The sequence below is a fragment of the Pungitius pungitius genome, chromosome 19 (genome assembly GCF_949316345.1).
Source record: "Pungitius pungitius chromosome 19, fPunPun2.1, whole genome shotgun sequence".
Classification (NCBI taxonomy): domain Eukaryota; kingdom Metazoa; phylum Chordata; class Actinopteri; order Perciformes; family Gasterosteidae; genus Pungitius; species Pungitius pungitius.
The window spans coordinates 15,738,426-15,759,889 of NC_084918.1; the positions used below are offsets into that span (position 1 = coordinate 15,738,426).

A 21,464-nucleotide genomic window follows, 5' to 3' on the forward strand; every position below is an offset into this window, starting at 1 on the left:
GTGTTCTCAAATTAGTGACTCATCACTAACTGAGTGCTCATTCAAATCTGAGACGTAGTTTGAGAAGTAACCTTTGCTCTTCAGTTTATGTCGTAATATCAATATTTATATCTGTTATACAGATATAAATATTGATATATATATATATATAGAACTCACGACAGCCTTGTCCAGTTGTTAACTGACGTCTGTCATGTTTAATGAAGAGACAGAGAGAGAGATACAGACACACAGGAGCACAGACAAATTAGTACAATTTAATTCCATCATCGAAATGAAAGGTCGGTCTTAAGTTGAGCTACATGACAGTCAAGGTTACAACATCTGCAGCTGTTGTGGAATATCTTAATAAAACTAGTTTCAATCTTTGTCTAATGAGAAAAACAGAGTCTTGATGAATGATCAAAGTTGTAAAAGTCCATTCATTGCTTGCAAGCAGGAGGTCATGTCACGGTTTGGTTCTCCTTCCTGTTTATTTTGTAGTTTCATGTCTCTTGTGTCACTGGGTGAGGTCACTTCCTGCCTTGTCCTGTGATTGCCTGATTGTTTCCACCTGTGTCCAATCACCTGCACCTCCCTTGTGTATTTAAGATGTGACACACATGTGAAGGCCATGCTTAGTGGCAGGTATGAAAAATTGCAAACCAAGTTGAGATAAGAACCAAGGTTAAGATGGGGGTAACAGACAGTTTGTTTGAGCGTTAGTGTGAGAGCAAGTTGACTCGCTCTCCCTTCTTCAGACACAGCTGCAAATGGAAACTGGCAAACAAGATCACTGGTAGCAACCTCTCGCTCGGGCCAAAATCCAGAGGTCGCAGCCTGGTAGAACCAGAGACAAGAAAGAGTTGGGAGATCTCACCATTTACAAAAAATAAATGGTACATCTATCAATAATATTGCAAACCATTCTCACTCCTTATGCCAACCGCTGTCTGGAAGGGCAACCGTGGTGGTGGTTCTCTTCAGACCGTGTGCAGCGCAGGGTGAGTTAGAAGAAGGGAGCTTAGCAGTGGTCCGTTTGCCACTCATCCCCCTTCCATTTGACACGTGGGGGATTTCCTCTGCAGTTCATCTTTTTGTTTGCCTTCCAATGCAAAAAGCCCTCTCTCTCTGCCGTCTTGATAGCTGCACGGGTCACGTGGTCGTCTGTCTTAAACGCCGTCCGATCCATCCGCAGTCCCACGCCGTGTCAAAAACAGACACTCGTCCCCAGTGCGCATGCGCTCCCTCTCCTCGTCCGTGTGCCTCGTTCTCCACCTGACAGCTCGTCGGAAGCCGTGCACGCACCGAGCCGCTGGCTCCTCGCTTGCACTGATCAAGGGCCGTGCGGGTGTGTGCATCGGGAGGAGGGGGCGGGTTGGGGCCGGATACCCGCCAGCTGTTGACTCCGAGCATCCCGCTGCGCACGGCGGCATGCAGCGCTCCTGATCCCGGCAGAGATCAGCCGTCCTTCCTCGTCTCGGATATTTTGAGGCCCGGCCATGTCTGCGAGAGAGAAGGGGAGCCTGACCAAAGACAGTGTCAGCCTGCTGCCATGTTTCTATTTCGTAGAGGTGGGTTCCCGCTGCATGCCCCCCCCCCATTGAGTCTCTAACATGCAAAACTATCACCAGAGATCCGTTAGATGGGCTTCCTATGATGATCAGCTCGTGGCTGACTATTTCAATATGTAGGTCACAGAGAGATGCGCGTGCACATGTGGTGCGTTCAGGTTAATTCTCACCACCTTAGCCAACACGGAGCATCATGTGATTCGTGCATGAGGTGCACAGCCACCTGCTTACAGCACCGATAGAGACATGCGTCGTTGTGCTTGCTCAGCGCCAGTTGGACATGTGTCCCCTCGGAGACACGGGACACAGGGACACGCTTTGTGTGTTTTTCTTAACTTTTCTAGCATATTAGAGAGCTTGGTTATTGTTAGTATTTGGTGTTTCGTTACAAACATATCCTGTTGATCATCGGCATCACAGTTTGAGCGCTGAAAAATGGCGCAGAATAAAAAGCATCATGTGCAGCCAGAGGCGCAACGCAAACATTCCTGCAGGTCTCCGCGTGCGTCTGTGGCCACGCGAAGGTCCAGGATGAAGGACTTGCCTGCTGAGTCGGTCGTTGTGCATACTTCATTGGAAAATAATCACGAATGCGCGGATGCGTTTAGATTGCACGCAGCTCCAGCTGACTGTCACGTATCCCCCCCCCCCCCCCGTGCTCGTCGTGCACGCTCCAATTCCCCGCTGGCCTGTGGCTCTCCGATCAAACCGGCATCTCGAGCTGCCTCCAACGCCGCGTGATGGATGCTGATGGGATGCGCGTGTCATGCGCGGGGACCCGCTGGGGGGGGGGGGGGGGGGGACCCCTCCATATCATTAACATTTCTATCAACATCGATCTCCATCATAAAGCAGCGCGAGTGGATGCTGCACACTGGAGGGGGGTGCTTGTTGAACGAGGCCGGTCCCGGAAGTAAATTGTGCTCAGTGAACGAGTGTGTGTCCGTGGCTGGTGTGCGGAGACCCGATCATCTGCTGTGCTGCCAGCCTGACTGCATGTCCACAATAGATGTGCCCCCCTCCCAGGACCCTGTGCAATCAGGAGTCAGAGCTACCTGCCTTGAAGCCCTCATGCCCACTGCTTTAGAGACAGACGGAAGGAGATCTAACACACAGCTGGATGTAACAAGGGGCTGTGAACCAATGCAATGTGCGTTGGTATGCGAGTTTGGCTTTTAGTTTTAACACACCTCGATTGACAGCAGGCGTTTGGTTTCCAGGTATTAAGCACCACGTATCAGTTGTTCTGTGAATCCTGGACAGCGAAGACTCATGGCAGTCGATGAGATTAAGGATGGGGATGTCCTCTCCACTACAACTGCATGCACACCAACTGGCGACTGGCCGTTGTGGTTTGCTGTAAATTCACCCGTGGACGTCATAATTAGAGCTATAGGGGCTCGACCCATCAAACACTCAGCCCAGTGCTGCCAACTCCTCTCAACTCACAGCTCCCTTATACACACTATATATATATATATATATATTATATAATCGCTACACTACACACATCGCTAGTCAAGAGGGGATGATTGTTAAGAATATTGTTTCCTGTTTACCATTATTGTTTTATTGATGAGCTCTGCAGGCCAGGGAGTTCTGATCTAACAACATAGCAAAGTCATTAGAACAGCTGTTTTGGACCTGATGAGATTGAAAAAAGCAACAAAAGGTAAACAATTCAGTTTTGAATTGCCGAATCAAACTAAAACAAAGTCAGCATTACCAAGCCTGGTAATGAGCATGAGCTATTTTTATAAGAGGCCATCCGGAGCAGCTGTGCATGTAATCCCTGTGCTGCTCTGCTGTAGTTTGGACCGAGCATGCTCCACTGTGACGCCCCGGGCTGCTTTCCCTGCAAAGTAGAACGAACAGAAGCACGAGGAGGAGCCAAACAACTGTTATCTCCAACAGGGAAAAGCCGAACATGAGATCACTTGTTTAACTGTAGGGAGGGACGCCCAATAGCCCAGATTAAGGACAATCTGCAGAAGAGGTGAACGCTGGCTCTTCCCTGAGCTTGTGCTGTTCAGAAGTGGACTACATGTTGCATCTCAATAGAACATCGGGTTTTATTAAACCCTGTTTGATGGGTCAAAGCTGATGGAAGCGCACGTGGCCAAAGACAGTCCCGTCTCCACCTTGGATACCTGGTGCTGGTTGTACCTGCAGTGGTGTCATAACTCTCTTTATTTGTTACTGTTTCTTGCTCATTTTCCTTTACTGTTTTTTTTTAATAAATCTGGTTAATTCCAGCAATGCTAGAACACATACAAGAACACTTGTATAATTGACACTACAATTATATGTGGCTGCAAAGTGAGTTGCTTTATTCTTTGGGTTCATGTTTCTGTACACAATTGACATTTAAAGGACAGGGACGCTTGGATTGTTGGTTTGATTCTTGTTTCATTAGTTTTCTGTACGTTTCTACCTGGGCAAAACACTGTTTTTCACATGTCCTTGGACCAATCAATAACCCCGGTCCTATAAACTTTTACATTACAGGCAGATAAAGAGAAACCCAAAGCTTAGTTTTTTGCTCTGCTTATCCGAAAACATCTGCATCACATCAGGTTTTCAGAACGCCATGTCAGACGACAAAGAGGAGCAGAACGCCCCCTGAAGTGCAGTCAGCACATCCGCAAGGAGGCCGGCGGGGGAGAACGACATTTGACACAGACAAAGGAGTTGTGTGCGCGAGGGGGAAAAGGATCGGACCGAAGGCGGGACCAACGGGGCGAGCCACAGAGCACGGCGCTGAGCGTTGAACTCTCCCAGAGGAGCTGAGGCGAGAAGAATAAGACCTTTCTGCCTCCTGCCAACTGCTTGTGTCTCGGCTTTAAATGTTTGGTCTCTTTGGATTTCATTGGAAGGCCTTTTCCACCAGTGGTGAACTATGGCTGAAATACAACACAATGTGCAGCTCAAATAACACACACAATAACTAAAAGGGACATTTTGGAAAATATAATATATATATATGAAAATCCAGTGTTCTGATTGGTTGCGATAATGCAGCCGCTGTTCACATTGACCCTAGCGTTCCATATCACTGTTCACTCAAAGTAACAAGTTAGATTTTGAGCGACCGTTAGTCGACATTTCAGCCTTTAGCTTTGTGGCGATTGCCGAAAACCCCCCCGAAACAACACAAAAGATCGGATTGGGGCAATGCGAGCTTTCGCCACCGGACAATTAAGGTGGTCGTCATGAGCGATGTGACGTTCGTTTTCATCGGCCACTGTCACGTCACCCCTGCCACTTCCATCTGTCCTCCTCCGTCTCTCCCTTTCTGAGGCAGCGGCTTCCTCCTCTGCACTCCTCTTTGCCCCTCGACAGGTTTAGTCCAGGTGAAAACAATATGATGTCTGTATAGAGTACAGCAGTCCATGCAACTCACACGGAAACACAGCATTCCATTCCCAATAGGCTGACACTTATACGTAAAAGCGTGTCAGGCCTAACAACACCCCTGAACTGTTACATTATTGGACGATGGTACAGTCTCTCGTACCTTATTGCTTAAGTAAAAGCAACAATATGGTTTGAGATGGTGCTACAATGTTATCTTGGAAAGAAACATACTGGTACTATAACTGCATATCGCTCAAGTGAGGGCGCTTGTTTAAGCAGATGAAAGTAAGAAGTAGGTCAGTTGAAACGTACTCTAAATAAACTTTATTGTGTTACATTATTAAAACAGTTGGCCATAGCAGTTTTGAAAATGGGCAAGTTTACCATTTTTTAATTGCTTTTCAAACAACAATACAGACCTCTTTCTTCCGTGTGACTTAATTTCATGTTTTTCATAAAAGCACCATGAACAAATCAGTGAAAGGTCCAAAACAATTCACAAGACTTCCCATAAAGGAACAAGCAGCAGTCTTCAATGGAACAGATTACATGAACTAGTGCATGAGGAGAGGTCAAATAGTCCCCTTAACTCCAAAAAAAGTCCAATTCCAAACCTTACACTGGTACTTCATAAAGTAGTATTACGCACAGACTTTGTGTGGTTGTTATCAGTGGCTATCGGCAGCGCTGGTAGATGAGGATACCATGCTGTTTTATGGATGAATGAATGGAACCTCGACACACACAAGAGGAAGAATTTGAAGGTCAGCAAAAAACCGAATTATTAAGCAGTACACTATTTCTGAGTCCCAGAGTTCAAAAGGAATCAGGGTGAATCGGCTCAAGGGAGCACGATCGTCCATCAATATATATATATATAATATATTCATATTCATATCATATTCATATTATACTTGATGTCATATTTCCTGTTGTAATCAAAGATTGATGCTGCTAGCTCTCTCACTCTGATTATTTTCACCATTCTTACTTATGTTACACACATTAGACAGGAATCAAATGCAGGGCAAATTTGAGCCACTATTGGCTGCACTTTGTGAATAGCAGGATGTGACATAAATGATCCTGCAGAAATCTACTTTGAAGTATGGAGAGCATAGAATTCCTCTGAGAGCAGCTTCATCTGCAGAGCGTGAGCTGTGCGAATGCTGACAACACTGACCTATATTTCTCCACCAGCTGAGAGTGCTGGAGAGTTGAGGGAGGCTGACGTTAGCCAACCGACCTGAGGGGGGGGGGAGGCAGAGAGATGATGTGGAGCTCGCTGGAGGGCTACCTTCTGGCCTGGCATGTGGACCTCTTATACCCCTTCATGGTTTAACCAACCCTTACAGTAGCAGTAGAGGGTTTGGACACATTAAAGGAGAAGGTGTGTCTAAACATTGGACTGGTATGCGCTCTTCTAGACCCTCACACAGCTGCAGGTGAAGCTCTCTCCTAATATTCTTTGTGACATCATGTGGAATTGTTCTGGCTCATCTCCTTGGTCCTCCTGTTAGCTGAGGAAACCTTACACACTGGTGTAAATGCATTCTGGACAGCGGCTTTGTCTTTGCAGTACCACAAAGGGCCATTGGGGCATCTGGCAACCTTTTTCCTAGTAGTATGTGTGCATGTGACTAGAACACTGATACATACAGAGCTTTGTCTGTTGTATGATAAAGGCGTCAATTTTGGTCAGTTTTAGCTATCAGGCTGGTGATTGGATAGTGGTTGTATTTTTCATGATATTTGGATAACAGCTGAATAGCGGCGCGTGAAAAATCTCATTGTGTGAACTTCCTTTCATGGTTAGTGAATACGCGGCTGTGCTCTGGTTGGTTTTGTATTATTTTAGGTCATGACATTTTTTTCTATGACTTTGTCCTCTTTGAAATTAGTATTCTCACTGAGCCACACACTTCTGAGGGGATTTTACAGCAGTCTCTGTGTGTTTTTTTTATTCATTGGTTCATCTATCAGCAGTCTCCTTAAGCTTCTCCTGCCTCAGCTGTTCCATCTCCCTTCCATCTCCTCAGCTGCCGATCCTGGTGTCGTCGGTGGTCAGTCTGTACTTCCTGGAGTGGACGGATGTGTTCAAGCCAGCGAAGTCGGGCTTCAACTGCCACGACCGCAGCCTGAGCCTTCCCTACATCGACCCCAACCACGAGGTCATCCCCCTGCTGATGCTGCTCAGCCTGGCCTTCGCCGGACCCGCCATCGCGGTAAAGCTGCCCTCTCATCAGAGGTTCTCATTGGTCAAGCTTGGTTTGGTCAACATTTAACTTGTAATAGTTCAAATGGCAACTGGTGTTCTCTCAATCTTTTACAGCTGAGCATGTTTAATTATTTTACATTTTATTGCTTTCATATTATTTCTGCTTTTAAAAGTTTGGTCAGATCATGTCGGCAAACAGGTTGTTTTAATTAGTATTAATTAATTACAGGAACCATACAAAAGCATTTTTCTCCAGTGTTTGGGGGTTGGTCACATGCCAGAAGTTCGGGAGGGTTTGGGTCTTTTAGTAGTAAGTGCCCTCTGGTGTTGGAAATATATGTTTGTTCTTTCACTTTGACTTAATTCACTGCTATCGTATAACATGAATAATAGGCATTTCATTGTTTGAGGGGGAAAATGTGATTCATTTAATATCCGGCCTGTGACACGATAACCCTTTACTTCAGGTAGTAAATAGTTACTGAAAGTAACACATCATAGTTATCAGTGTCCTAGTTTTTATGAAATCTATTAGTTAAGCCTAGTTTATGCTTCTGCGTTTTCGGAGAAACGCAAGTACTCGCAGACATAAGAGCCCCTTGCTGCCTTTTCACCCCATCTTGCCTGCTTGCGTGTGTCGACCCATTTTTCTAGACTTGCGTCAAAAGCTGCGCAAGCTCACGGAGGCAGACGCACTGAACTAGTACTCAACAAATTATTCACATCTTCTACTGCTTCACATGGTGCTTTCCACCCTCATGTCCCGATAGTTTACGTGCTAACTCTTAACAACAAATGTTTTCTTCTTCACTGAAGCCGGTTCAACGACGACATTAAACAGGTATACGGCAGCTCAGACATCAAGCAAGCTGTCCTCCATGATGGCTTATCCCATACAGGGTCCAGATCCCAGCGGACAGGTCCAGGTCCCTCCAGGGCTGACAGACACAAAGCATCCCTGCTGACATCCACATCGTGGGCAGTTTAACTCTCCTCAGCTATGCCAAGCTGCTTGTTGGTTGAACCCAAGCAAACTCTGCCCAGAAGGGCCCTCCAACCTGGGTTCAAACCCCCGGCTCCTTTCGCTGTGAGGCAACAGTGTACTGCACCCCCATTATGTTACAGAGGAGTAAATAGCAGTATTTAAGGGAGCCAAACGTCAGGAGAGGCTTGTTGAGACAGATGCTGAATATGATCTGATGAAAGAATGATCTTTCTTTTTACATTTCGCTCTGTAAACCCTGTTTCCCACTGGGTTAGGTTATGTCGTCCAACACACAGATGCTCAGCATAGTACTAAAGACATTCCTCTGAAATGGAGTCTCTTCTGATAAACCCCTCAGGGCCCAACAACACGCATCGTGTGGAGGGCCTGAGAGGAGCTGGGGGCCAGCAGGATGGGTCCCTCCAGACCAGCAGAGCTCGCTGACTGGAGATGTTATCGGCTATGGACCGTGTGTCTTAAGATTCTGCCAGATGAAGGAATAGTTCACTAAAGTTCACTAAATTAAAAAATATTGCTCACCGCTAACAGTCACTGAACGTCTCCAGCTCTCCATCACTGATAAGCAGACTGGTGCAGCGTTACTACGAAGAGTCTCTGTGATAGGGATGCAAAAATGCAAATATATACGTCACACTTGTGCCTAGTAATGGCATAGTATGATTCAGAAGATAAGATATTTGTGCTGCAGGGGGTAAATTCACAGCGTTACAGCTGCAGAAGTAAAGAGGATCAATCAAAGATAACAAGAATCAACTTAATGTCATGTCCAGGAAATTATGTTAGTGAAGTTTGTTTTATTTTGAAAATGAATCTTCCTCTTGTGTCAGGCAACTTGCCCCTTCCTCCTGTGTCTGATTGTGTGCCCTGCCCCTGATTGTTTTCACCTGTGCCCCAACCTGTGTGTGTGTATATATATTGTCTGAGTCTCCCTTTTTCCTGTGCCAGTTCGTCTTGTCCCAAGCCATGGAACCACCGTTTGACTCCTCGCCTCAGCTAGTGTTTATATTATACATTTTCTTTTGTTCTTTGATTTGATTTTTTTTGGTGAACCTCGTCGTGTGTGTCGTGGATTTGGGTTCAGGACCATTGTCCGGTCGTGACACTTAAACTCAATGAAATATTATATATACAAACAAAGCTATTGTGACATGCCGATGGCCATCATACCACTAGGTTATGATTACTAGGGTAGTTTTGCTCGGGGGGAAATCATGAGAGCAAACTGCTCAAGCTTGAAGAAGTTCCAATGGTACGAAGCAGAGAGTTTTGCTCTTTGCTCTTTGTAATGAAGCTGTTGGTCTTATTGAAGCGAAAGTAAACACAGTGTTCAATTATTCCACGTGGAATTAGTTTATTTCTCTTCATTGGTGGTTCGGGTTAAGACGCTGCAAGCCTTCATTAGTTAAAGGGAAAGCTCCTGATGAACTGGATGAATCGGTTGCTTAGTAACAAAGAGGCAGCAGGCAGACACGGTGTCCACACGAGTGTCGGCCCAGTTAACTTTAAATCATCCAACATCCAATCCAGCCGGGGGTGTAAAGTGGCCCCTTTCCAGCTACCTACCCCTCCATCTCAGGTCCTCTTGCATGAGCACACCCGTCTTAAAACCCGTCTTAATCTCAACTACGGTACTTAAACGTTAGGGTGTGACAGTATCTGTGCACAACAATAACAAATACTTAGTGGGAGGTTCTGATACTGCAGGTGTCTTGTGGTCTGAGAGTGGAAGCAGATTCCAGTTCTTGCTCAGATGTTCTCCTCTTTGGCTCATGGCTTAGAGTTGACATAAAGACCTTTCATGTCAATACACTGTTGGAATAAACAACAAAACACACTCACACTATATTAAATTAGCAAATGTAAAGTATGCTTAAAGGCCCTCCCTGGTCTGTGACCGAAAAGACGATGAGAAAGCAGTGCTCTCCTTTTGCAAGAGGAGGATGTAGTTGACATGCCCCAGATACAGCCTGCTTCAGTGAGGCTCGTAAGTACAGTGGGTCAGTTGCAGTATTATGCAGATCCCTGGAGGTGCTCCTCTGAGCATCCTAATCCCTCTGTCTGGCCTTCACTGCTGCCTTCTCTTCTCTCAACCCGTGTCATGTGACCAGCGGCGTGCCACAGTGACCGTCAACGCCACGTTGTGAAGGCTTGGAAAACCATTCGAGCATAGAGCGACCTGAATACTGGTTATTACATTTGGTCTTCACACAGACTGTTTCCATCTCCCATGGTTCTGTAGAGATGAGTGATTCTGTGTAGTTGATCTGCTAAATGCCAGGTACCCTACTGCAACACCATGTGTCACTTCTGGAGAAGTGTGTATTTGTGTGTACTAGTGCGTCACAAGCGGAAGGAGGAGGCCAGTATTGCTGGAGCTGGAGCCTGAAAGGAGAAAAGGGTCGGTATTGTTGTATTGTGTCCATACTATTATCAAACAGTTTGGTTGGATCGGTTTGATTCAATTCATTTTATTTTGTAGAGCCCAAAATCGCAAATTACAAATTTGCCTCAGAGGGCTTTACAGTCTGTACACATGCAACATCCTCTGTCCCGAAACCCTCACATCGGCACAGGAAAAACTCCCCAAAACATGAAAAAACCCTTCAATGGGGAAAAAAAGGGAAGAAACCTTAGTGAGAACGTCAGAGGAGGGATCCCTATCTTAAATGAGCTGAAATGAGCTAGATGAGTTTGCCCCCCAGACTGAAAGTGGAAGCTGGTTCCACAAAAGAGGAGCTTGATAACTGAAGGCTCTGGCCCCCATCCTACTTTTTAAAACTCTAGGAACCACAAGTAGCCCAGCATCTACGGAGCGCAGATGCCTTGTAGGACAATACGGTGATACAAGCTCTTTAAGATAAGACGGTGCCTCACCAGCAAGTGCCTTGTAGGTGAGGAGAAGTACCTTAAATTCTAATTCACATTATTTACTGGGCACCACCTCAACAACCAGCGGCGGAATGACGACATGCGGCTATACATGTCGTCACTGATCAAGTGACGACATGTTCCTTTTCGATACTTTATTGGTTATTTCTGATAATAGAAATAGAACATGGGATACATTGTCAGTTAAAAGCAGCAGTAAACTAAAAGTCTTCATTCCTATTCTGGAACCACTGAGCCTCTGCAGACCTGAAGCTTTCTGTGACTTTGTTCATGACATGTGGAGCAGAAGAACTGAAGCAGCTTCTCCTTGTTTGGTCCTGAAGGAGACCCAGCCCAGATGACCTGGGGGTTGAGAGGGTTTATAAACCTACAGCACCACTCTGACATTTGGAACGCTGCTCATTATCTGCAGAGATCTCACTGTGTAACTAAAGTAGCGTTAGCAGAGCCGTTAGGCCCCCACCTTACAGACCTTCGTTTACTGCCCCTTGTTACCTGCAGAGACAGTAGGTACGAAAACTAAAACTGTAAAAATTGTGGGACAAAATAAGGATTTAGGAAACGTGGCGTTGCAGTGGAGATCAAGGCCTCGCTCCAACTAGATCCCACCTGACCAGTGCGTTGTTGTGTCAACAGATAATGATCGGCGAGGCCATCCTGTTCTGCTGTCTCTCTGGGAGGAGGAGCGGCGCCGAGGCCAACATCAATGCTGCTGGCTGCAACTTCAACTCCTTCATACGCAGAGCTGTCCGCTTTGTTGGTACGGGGACTTTTTGTCTCATACAGTGGCCTGAAATGTTGGCGGCTGCAGCTCTGTCTCCTAAAATATGGTTCTCATTAAAATCAAATTCTCCTTTACTTTTTGATATGGATAGATTTTGAAATATGTCACTATTGGCTTTTGGGGTCACATGAGACTCAAGCAGAGGGCGAGTCCACAAACAACATGGACCTTAGTGTCTAATACAGAGGGGCCACGTAGGGTTTAATAAAAGGCACCACGTCACGGTTAGCCTTTAACACGTTCTGTGACGAGAGCTTTGTAGTTTGCTTGGGGTGGATGTGGATGATTGGCTCAAACGAACATGGAGACTAACCGAGGAGACAGCGGATCCAGTCTGTACAAAGCGCATTCACGTCACTCCACTGGCTTTCCTTTTTTAACCCAAACCATAAATCAGGGCAAGGTGCCATCAACTCCTGTGAATGCAAGCGACACAAGATGTTAATTAATGAAAACGCGTCCTGTCCTCAGGCGTTCACGCTTTCGGTTTGTGTGCCACGGCCCTCATCACCGACATCCTCCAGCTGATGACAGGCTACCCAACGCCCTACTTCCTCACGGTGTGTAAACCCAACTACACAGCGCTCAACGTCAGCTGCGAGCACAACCCCTACGTCCTTGAGGACATCTGCTCGGGGCCGGACTCGGCAGCCATCCTGCGGGGAAGGTAAGGAGGCATTCACAGGTTCTAAACTCCCCCTCAGAGGCATCCTCACATTGAGGGACGACTTTGAAGTCACAACTTTGAAGAAATCCATTTCCTTCTCACTGGCTGCAACCGTGCACTTCCCAGATATACAAATGCCTCTGTCGATTCTTTTCTAGGCTTTTTTTCTGGGAATGTTGCTGCTCAGTTCATTGCAAAGTTTTGACTTGTTCTTCTGAGTTTGTATCTCTATGTGGAAATTCACTTATTCTACGTCGCTTTGGATAAAAGCGTCAGCTAAATGACATGTAATGTAATGCAAAGGCATTTCCTTAAATGAAAATGTCACACCTTAATCAAATGGCCCAATCATTGCCCATCGTCTATTCTAGATTTTATGAACTGACAAGGTCCAGTTTGATAAACAATATGCTTCCGTTCATTTTAAAAACCAAAATCTTTTGTAGGAACTATGTTGTTTGATGGGCTGGTCTCTAGGTTAAAAGTCATATTTGTATCTTTTTTCACACGCATAGGGATGTGTGTGTGTGTGTGACAGTAAACAGCGGAAGGATCTGTGTGTGTGACAGTAAAAAGCATGGTGATGTGTAAGTGTGTGGTTATGTTACAGCATGTGGATGTGTGTGTGACAGTAAACAGCATAGGGATGTATGGGGGTGTGTGTATGTGTGTGTGACAGTAAACAGCATGTGGATGTGTGTGTGACAGTAAACAGCATAGGGATGTATGGGGGTGTGTGTATGTGTGTGTGACAGTAAACAGCATGGGGATGTGTGTTTGTCTGTGTGTGTGACAGTAAACAGCATGGGGATGTGTGTGTGTCTGTGTGTGTGACAGTAAACAGCATGGGGATGTGTGTGTGTCTGTGTGTGTGACAGTAAACAGCATGGGGATGTGGACGAATGGGATGATTGTCTTTAACCAGTGCATTTTGGGACACTGAGTATTAGCTTCTGCTCGGGGCATAAACACTGCCTTCACCCTCCTTCTGCAGCCTTGAGCTTCAGTCTGGTTTGCAGAGCGCCATGAGCGGCTGTTTGCTGCAGTGGTTGTGCACTGGGGGTGGTATTAACCTATTTTTAAACAGCACAGGCCAACGCCCTAAAACAAAGGCCATGGTGAAGCACCAGCTATAGAGAGACTTTCCTTGAAAATACCTTTTTTTCACAAACCTTTTCAACATTACCTACTTTTCTTTAAATGTGCCACAAATGTCCACTGGGTCTAAAAAAAACAGTTGAATCAGGTGGTCTAAGATCAATATGACCTCACACACATGCTTTTTGGCTATAGCTTGAAATGCAATTAATGAAGATTTCACAGAAATGTCAAACAGGATAAAATGATACAGTGAGGACATTTTGCATGCAAACTGCAGCTTGACTGGTGTGCATACAACCACAAGGCTGAGGTTTGAGGTTGTACATGTGAAATGTTAATGTTTGGATTTTCTACCCTTTTTTCTGCAGGGGTTTGACTGCTCTGAGAAAACTGCATCTGATGATCTTATTCACTTTATTATCTTGACTGCCATCACTTTGCAACTAACAAAGTAAAGACTGCACAGATAAGGAATTTAAAGATAGATTGTGGGAGGTGATTGCCGAGCAGCTTGAGTTTGTGAAAAAGAAAAGATGTAGAAAATGTTCTACAGTGTTGTTCTCAAGGCGGTTTAGCGACAGCTTCCTGCTAATGTCACTCATCAATATGACCACATGAAAAGCCACTAGCATCTTTCAAAATTGATCCATTGATATTGAATACATCTTTATCTATAATAAATTCTCATTTCTTGCAAACAAGAAACCATTGTAGCATTTTTAACAACATACACTTTATATAATATATGCATATTAAAAATAGATGCATATTCAACTACATTTGGTTATTCCAGTGCCATAAGTGGGTCACATTCAAAAGCAGTACGATCATTTCATTCGGGTGAATGAAAGTAACAGAGCACACACACACACACACTACTGTGCATGAATGCACTAAAAGACAGATGTTTGCACCCATGCAGAGTCAGGGGTAGAGTTGGTGGAGCGGTCAGAAGTAGGTCATCAGGGTGGAGCCACAGTGTCACACTCGCTGCTGACGCAGGATGCAGTGAGGACTCAGGCGCAGAGTTTCTCGATCCAAAGTGCTCTTTATTTTCAAACTAAGACGTGCTCCAATGACGAGGGACATATAGACAATGACGCGACAGGGGACAACAGGCACACAGGGCTTAAATACACAAGGGAGGTGCAGGTGATTGGACACAGGTGGAGACAATCACGCAATCACAAGACAAGGCAGGAAGTGAAGTTACCCAGGGACACAAGAGACATGAAACTTCAAACTAAAACAGGAAGAGAGGCCAAACCGTGACACACAGGTTCGCTTTGATGATGGAGTGCATTCCTTCAGATGAATACTTCATCTGCTGTCTAACAGCCTTAAATCTCTTAACCTGTAGTGCGCAGGTTTGTGATTCGTCACATTATGCGTTACGCTTCCCGTTGACTCACACGTGCAAGTGAACGTCAGCTGAGTCTGTTCCTTTGTTTCTTGCAGGAAATCCTTCCCGTCGCAGCATGCTACCCTTGCATCCTTTGCTGCTGTCTATGTTTCGGTGAGTAACATTTTGAGCCCACGGAGGCCCTTAACCCCACCCATCTGTCTGTGAGCAATGTGGGCGGGACACCGGAGGATGAGATTAGCTAAGATTTACTCTGCTCTTTATCGCCATTTTCTTCCATTCACGTCGGAAATGTTGACTTTTTGGGAGCAGAGTAAAGACAGTGTGGGGACGTGGGTTTGCAGGACAGCTAATTAGGCTGTCCTTTGAAGGATGTCACAGTTTACATTACTGCCTGGCTACCCAATCATTATATATTAAATAGTAATGAATACATAATGAATTATGATACTTAAATATGTAAGAAAAATATATTAAATATATATAATAGTTGTAAAAGTATGAATGATATTAAAGTTTAGAAAGTGGTATACTGACATAACATAACACTGCAGTTGAATCTCTCTTAAAGGAAATGTTGCTGACACACTATGTGGAACACGACAAATGGTGGACTACCACTTTCCAGGGGCTTTCATGCCTTCTATCCACCTAAACGCCCCTATTAGCACCCTGCTGTACAGAGATCAGGAAATGTGTCATGTGTCCACAGATGTACTTCAACAGCACTTTGACCGACTCGTCCAAACTGCTCAAGCCCCTGCTGGTCTTCTCCTTCATTATCTGCGCCATCATTTGTGGTCTGACCCGGATTATTCAGTACAAGAACCATGCCGTCGACGTCTACTTGGGCTTTCTGCTTGGAGGATCTATTGCTTTCTACCTGGTAGGGGCCAGTCCAATCAAAAGCCTCCCGTCCAGTTCCCTGTTTTTTTAAGTTCAAGAGCACGTCGTCCAGAATCAATTGAACTCCTAGTTTCATATCAATTCATTAAGAACATGTTGGGCTAAAGTAGACCGACCAACTGAAATGATTTTGATTACAAAAGTGTGTCTTGATCTGTGGGCGCAATGGGCGTCACAGGAACGGCTGTGGCCATCGGCATGGTGAACGAGCTGCAGCTTCTGGTCCAAACGAAGCGCCAAACAGTTTGGAATATCAACACTTCTGTTTGTAGTGTTTGTTGGTCTTAAAATCAATAAGGTAATCTTAACTGCATATCACTAAGACGCATCAAAATGAAAAAACACTGGTTCTCCAGTTGAGGGAAAGGAAGTGATGAAACCATGTCAAAGCATACCTTTAAAACTTAGACAGGGTTTTACTAGCGTAATAGGAGAAACACATTGAATAAATTAATAATTATTCAGACATAGAAGTAACTTTGTGAGCTCCTTTACCCGGTTGCCTCGGCATGGTTAAACCCATCAAATGAACATGATTTAAGTTGTGCCACAATGAAAATAATGATACATTTAAATGGTCCTACATAAACTCTTCAATGGGCCAAGCAAACTTACTCTTGTATTTCTCTGTTGCCAGGGTTTGTATGCAGTGGGAAACTTTGAGCCTAGTGAGGAGGTTAGTGCCAGTCCTCCAATAATGCACCGCCCCCCCTGCTCCCTGCCCCACATCAGCCAGGAGGCTGTACTCCACCACCTGCAGATGAAAGCCAGCATGGCCGGGGGGCCGGGCATGCACACCTCCCACTCTGAGGGCCTCCTCCACCGAGCGCTCCAGCAGCCCCGGTCTGATGACAGTCTCAAGCGTTCCAGTGCCGATGTGGAAGTGATCTCCCCCCACAGCCCCCAGAGCAAGGACGGCTTTTTGACCTTTAGCCACACCCTTCCTCGAGTCCACACCCCCCAGGCCATGGCAGCTTATGAAGAAGCAGCTAGACGCCACGCCGCCACCCTCCACCATGCCTCCATGGACTCCAGCCGATCAAAACAGCTTCTGTCTCAATGGAAAAGTAAGAACAGCAACCACAAATGCTCCCTGCAGGTCCCAGACTCCTTCTCCGCCTCTTTAGATTCCTCATCGGGGCAGACCCCCCAGCACCCGCACCACCACGGCAGTATGGAGCTGCGATCCAGCTGCGACCCATCGGCTATGGGCATGAATGGAGGCTTCGATGCTCATGCGTACATGTCCAAACTGGCCACTGGAAGTAGCACAACTCTGCCCAGTAACTGCAGCGGCATCACTGGAGGGGCCAGGATATCCATGCAGTCCAGACCTGGGTCTTCACAGCTCGTCCACATACCCGAGGAGGCCCATGAGAATTACAACAACTCCTCCCCGAGGACGGAGGGAGCGAGAGGGGGAGAGAGCGAGGCGGTGACAAAGATAAATACCACAGCTCAAGCAAACTGGCAGCGGGCCGCGGAAAAGACGGCCTGCAGGCCCGAGGAAAACGGGCACGCCGCCCAGCCACGGATTATGCAGGTGATCGCCATGTCCAAGCAGCAGGGTCTGCTGCAGACCCATTCCAAGAGCCTAGATGAGAGTGGCTTCGGCTGCGGCACCACTGGGAGTGGCCCGGGCTCCGGCCGCTACCGAGCTCCAACCGATCAGGACCCGGCCGGCGCCACAGGGCCAAACTCGATGGGAAGCACCACCAGCATTTCAGGGAGCTCCATCGTCAGAGTAGAGGCGCACCCTGAGAACAGGCCCGTGATTCAAGCGCCATCCACGGACGGGAGCGGGTCATGGAGGTGGCGGTCGCTGGATCACGGCAACGGAGCTGTCGGAGGCCCGGGGCCCGGTGGAGCAGGAGGTGGGAGTCTGAGGCAGTCCTTTGACCTCAATGATCTCACCTCGGAAAGCTCAGACTCGATTCGTGACGGGTCCATTGAGAGGAAGCCCGGCAACCACATCGTCACAACCACTGCCTCGGTCAGCACCCCCCCTATAGTTACTGTTCATACTCAGAACGTCAGCCAGGCTGAGCACAGGCTCCCCCCCCAGGGCCTTTCTACTATACGGGTCACTCCGGGGGATGGTAGCACATCTGGAGCCGGAGGAGGCTGCGGCGGAAGCAGAGCAGGACGTGGGGAGGGCGCTTCTGAAACCGCCTCCGTTGCTTCCAGTCGGGAGTCCACGCTGCGGAGAAAAGGCAATAATATCATCCTGATACCGGAGAGGGCCGACAGCCCCGATAACGCACGCAACATTTTCTACAAGGGGACATCGACGACTCCCGCTTTCAAGGACTAACGTGAAGAGGGACTGGAGACTCTCGACACCACATAGCTAATAATGCAAGACCACTGGACTTTCATTCTACACCATGTGACCAGACAGTGTTACCTGCCATTGTGCAAATCATGCCAACTTCAAAAGAAAAAAAAGCTTTTACTCTGCATGAGATTTTTGTACATGTTTACACTAATTCACAACCTTTTTAAGTGTTGTAGAGCAAATCACTGTGTACTTTTGTGGTCACTCCTGAGTGAACCCATTGTAGTGTTGATGGCGTGCCAGTGCTCTGGGGACCGGAGAGCTTTTTAGATAACACTTCTGTATGTACTGGATATGAATCCTCAAAAAAAAGAAGAAAGCAGCACAGTAACGTTTAAACTGTATTTACTTCCCTGCACTGTAAATACTGTGTAAGTTTCAAAGGGTGCTACGCCACATATTACTATTTACTATACAACATAATGTATGATTTGAATAGATAAAGAATGAATTATTTTAGAGTGAGCATCAACGACATTAATGTGTCACAGAGATATGTTTTGTATTTCATCTCTTTTGTGTATAGAAACCACATACTCAACAGAAAACTGTTTTGAACCATAAGTGGGCTTAGCATTCCTTCTGTAGCTATGAACTCAATTATGCTGTGACTTGCACTGAAATATGCGTTTACTGTACCTTGTATATTGTGAACCCTGACCTTATATCCTGTACTAACACCTGGATGTTCATGCCAATCCTATATCTATAGCACAAAACAGGGAGCAAAGCAGCAGAACCGTCTGCTTCCTTTTTAGAACATAAAACTAAATAGTGCACTTCCAAAAGTCAGTGCAATACTTTCCCTAAGTGCACCCTACGGAGTTTGGAAGGTTACAGTTTGTTTAGGAGCAATATTTGTAGCTTTCAAATGAGAATTTTGAGAAAGAAAAACCTACTGCTGTTAAACCCACAACAAAATGCCAACATGAACAGAATCACACACTCCTTTTTAGTTGTAGAGTTCCACGGGCAAGAAACACTTCACAGAAACATGGCTGAAATAAATCAAAGTGATGCCACAGGCGCGGTTGGGAACGTGTTTAGAGCACAATGCTTGAGGTGCCTGCAGTCTTTGTCTCAAGGACCAATGTCCTCACCTGGTTCTTTTCATGTTGGAAACCCTTTTTTACCACTTCAGATGAAGGCCACCAGTCTTTGTGCTTAGCTCAACATATCAGGGACCTGCTTCTCTACTGGATGCGCAGAGGGGACACTGATCCTGATCTTCCCTTCTGACTCAGAGTCTGATAGCGAACCAACATATTTCCTAAAATCTTTCAAGTGTCTATAAAATAATTGTTTTCTTAGAAAAATGTGAAATCACTTTCGATCTTTGTTCTTTATGAGCAGAAGCACTGTGCTATTCAAAAGTCAAACTTGATTTGACTACATGTAGCATTTTCTTTTGGCAAAACTATTCAATATTACTGTTCAATTATAATACCTCAGTGTCCACATCGAATCGTTGGCTTTGGTGAACAGGATAAGCATGCTACAGGGGATTTTTGCTGGTTTTAGCACCTTCTACGTAGGGCAATTCTTCCAGTTTTTGTGCTGCAAAGTCATTTCCTTTTGTTCCATACAGCAACCAGCAGATTTTTTACCAAATCCAACCTAGTGATTCAAATGCTACGTAGTAGCAGTAGTAGTTCTCTCAAAGGAAGTTTGACACTATGTTTTTCTTTTCTTTTTTTGTAACATAATTAAACGAATGAACAGGATAGTGGCTGGTATCTACAGTGGTTTACATCGTAGTGCATATCAAACATGGAGTATGTCAGTGCTTAAATGAGCTTTGGATACTAATTCTATTTGGTACAAACACAGCACTGGCACCAATTGGGCCACAAAAGTGTTAAGTCTATATAAGAAAGTTTGCCAAAGCTAGAATTTTTCAATGAGAAGAAATAAATATATATGTATATATATATCAGATGTAATTTTCAGTATTTGTATAATAATCCTGCATCATAATATATTTGATTTATTGTGTAGCCCAGTGGCATTTGCATGGTCACTTTTCTATTGTGCACATCACAATATTTGTGGAAAATATTGAATCTAAATACGTGTTCTTTATTTCCGTGTTTCATAGTGAGTTGTATGACAATCCTTTTTAATCCAAGTACTGTTGCCATTTCAAGTGAATACCAAAAGCTTGTTTTTTTTCTCTTTTTTGGTTGAATTAAATTCAGCCCTGAAAATTATAATTTGAACTGTGTACAGAATCCACAAATGTGGAAAAATATTTTCAATATTCAATCCAAATCAAACAGGCACAAAGAAATACTTTTATTCCAAGTGGTGGATTAAATATTTTTAAAAACTGTCAACGTTTGAGTGCAGTTTATATTACGTGACTTTTCAATCAAACAAACACTAACCCTTTGATTGGATAACACTCAGTCAAATGTTTGGTTCAATTCAAAAAGGTCTCCGTTGGCAGTGGCAAAGCAGCATCATTTTGTTTGGCAGGAATTTAAGGCCTTTTGTCTGTCATGGCATTCCTCTACAGACTCTACAGCCTTTTCTCATAAACATCCACTCTGTTATCTTCTTCTTGGCAATCCAGCTGAAGGTGCACACTCCACTAACTGAACCGAAGAGTGAGATGGAACCGGAGCTTGTGCGTGCTTTGTGAGCAAAGCGGGCCCTCGTGGACTTGTACAGAGTATGGGCTGGCCTTTGCACTGCAACTCATACAAACAACAATGGGCTTACCAGGGTCCAAAAGGATGGACGTTAACAAAGTCTACACACCGACGCAGAGGCGTCATAGAACTGCCTTCGAGGGGACAGAAAATGTACAAAGGGGTGTATTAGGACCAAATGACTCACTAAAGTACTTCAGATTAGAGTGAGCAATTAAGAGTACTTCTAACGTGGTCTAAGAAGACTTATATAATAACACTACACAATACTGATGTTATCACATCAATAAGCACACCTTTACAAAATGGAGAACAATCATTACCCATCATGCCATTCAGGTGTGTGAAAGGTAAATCGGGGTCCCCTCAATAAACAGTGTGTACATTAGTGTCCCGTAGCTCTCCAAAGCTTCCACTGGACACTCTCCCTTTGCTCCAAGGAACTGTTGCAGAGAACATTGAAGGAAAGACCTTCAGATAAACTCGTCCATATTAGCTGGAAGCCTTCACATCGTCCATACTCACTTTGGGACACTTAGATGTGACGGAAGTCTTTCCAGAGTAGTACATCAATTGGATAAAAATAAAAGAGATATAACTTTTGTAAGTCTATAAAAAATACGATGTG

General features: G+C 45.3%; 1 protein-coding gene across 1 annotated transcript; it reads left to right on the forward strand.

Moving 5' to 3' along the window:
• Window positions 1-1,229: 1,229 nt before the first annotated feature.
• LOC119198747 (phospholipid phosphatase-related protein type 4) lies at window positions 1,230-19,140 on the forward strand. The gene is made up of 7 exons (XM_037456224.2): window positions 1,230-1,553; window positions 6,950-7,135; window positions 11,660-11,783; window positions 12,279-12,474; window positions 15,034-15,091; window positions 15,651-15,824; window positions 16,482-19,140. Exons 1-7 carry the CDS (start codon window positions 1,482-1,484, stop codon window positions 18,156-18,158), a joined length of 2,487 nt encoding a protein of 828 aa, XP_037312121.2. The 5' UTR covers window positions 1,230-1,481; the 3' UTR covers window positions 18,159-19,140.
• The last annotated feature ends 2,324 nt before the right edge of the window (window positions 19,141-21,464 follow it).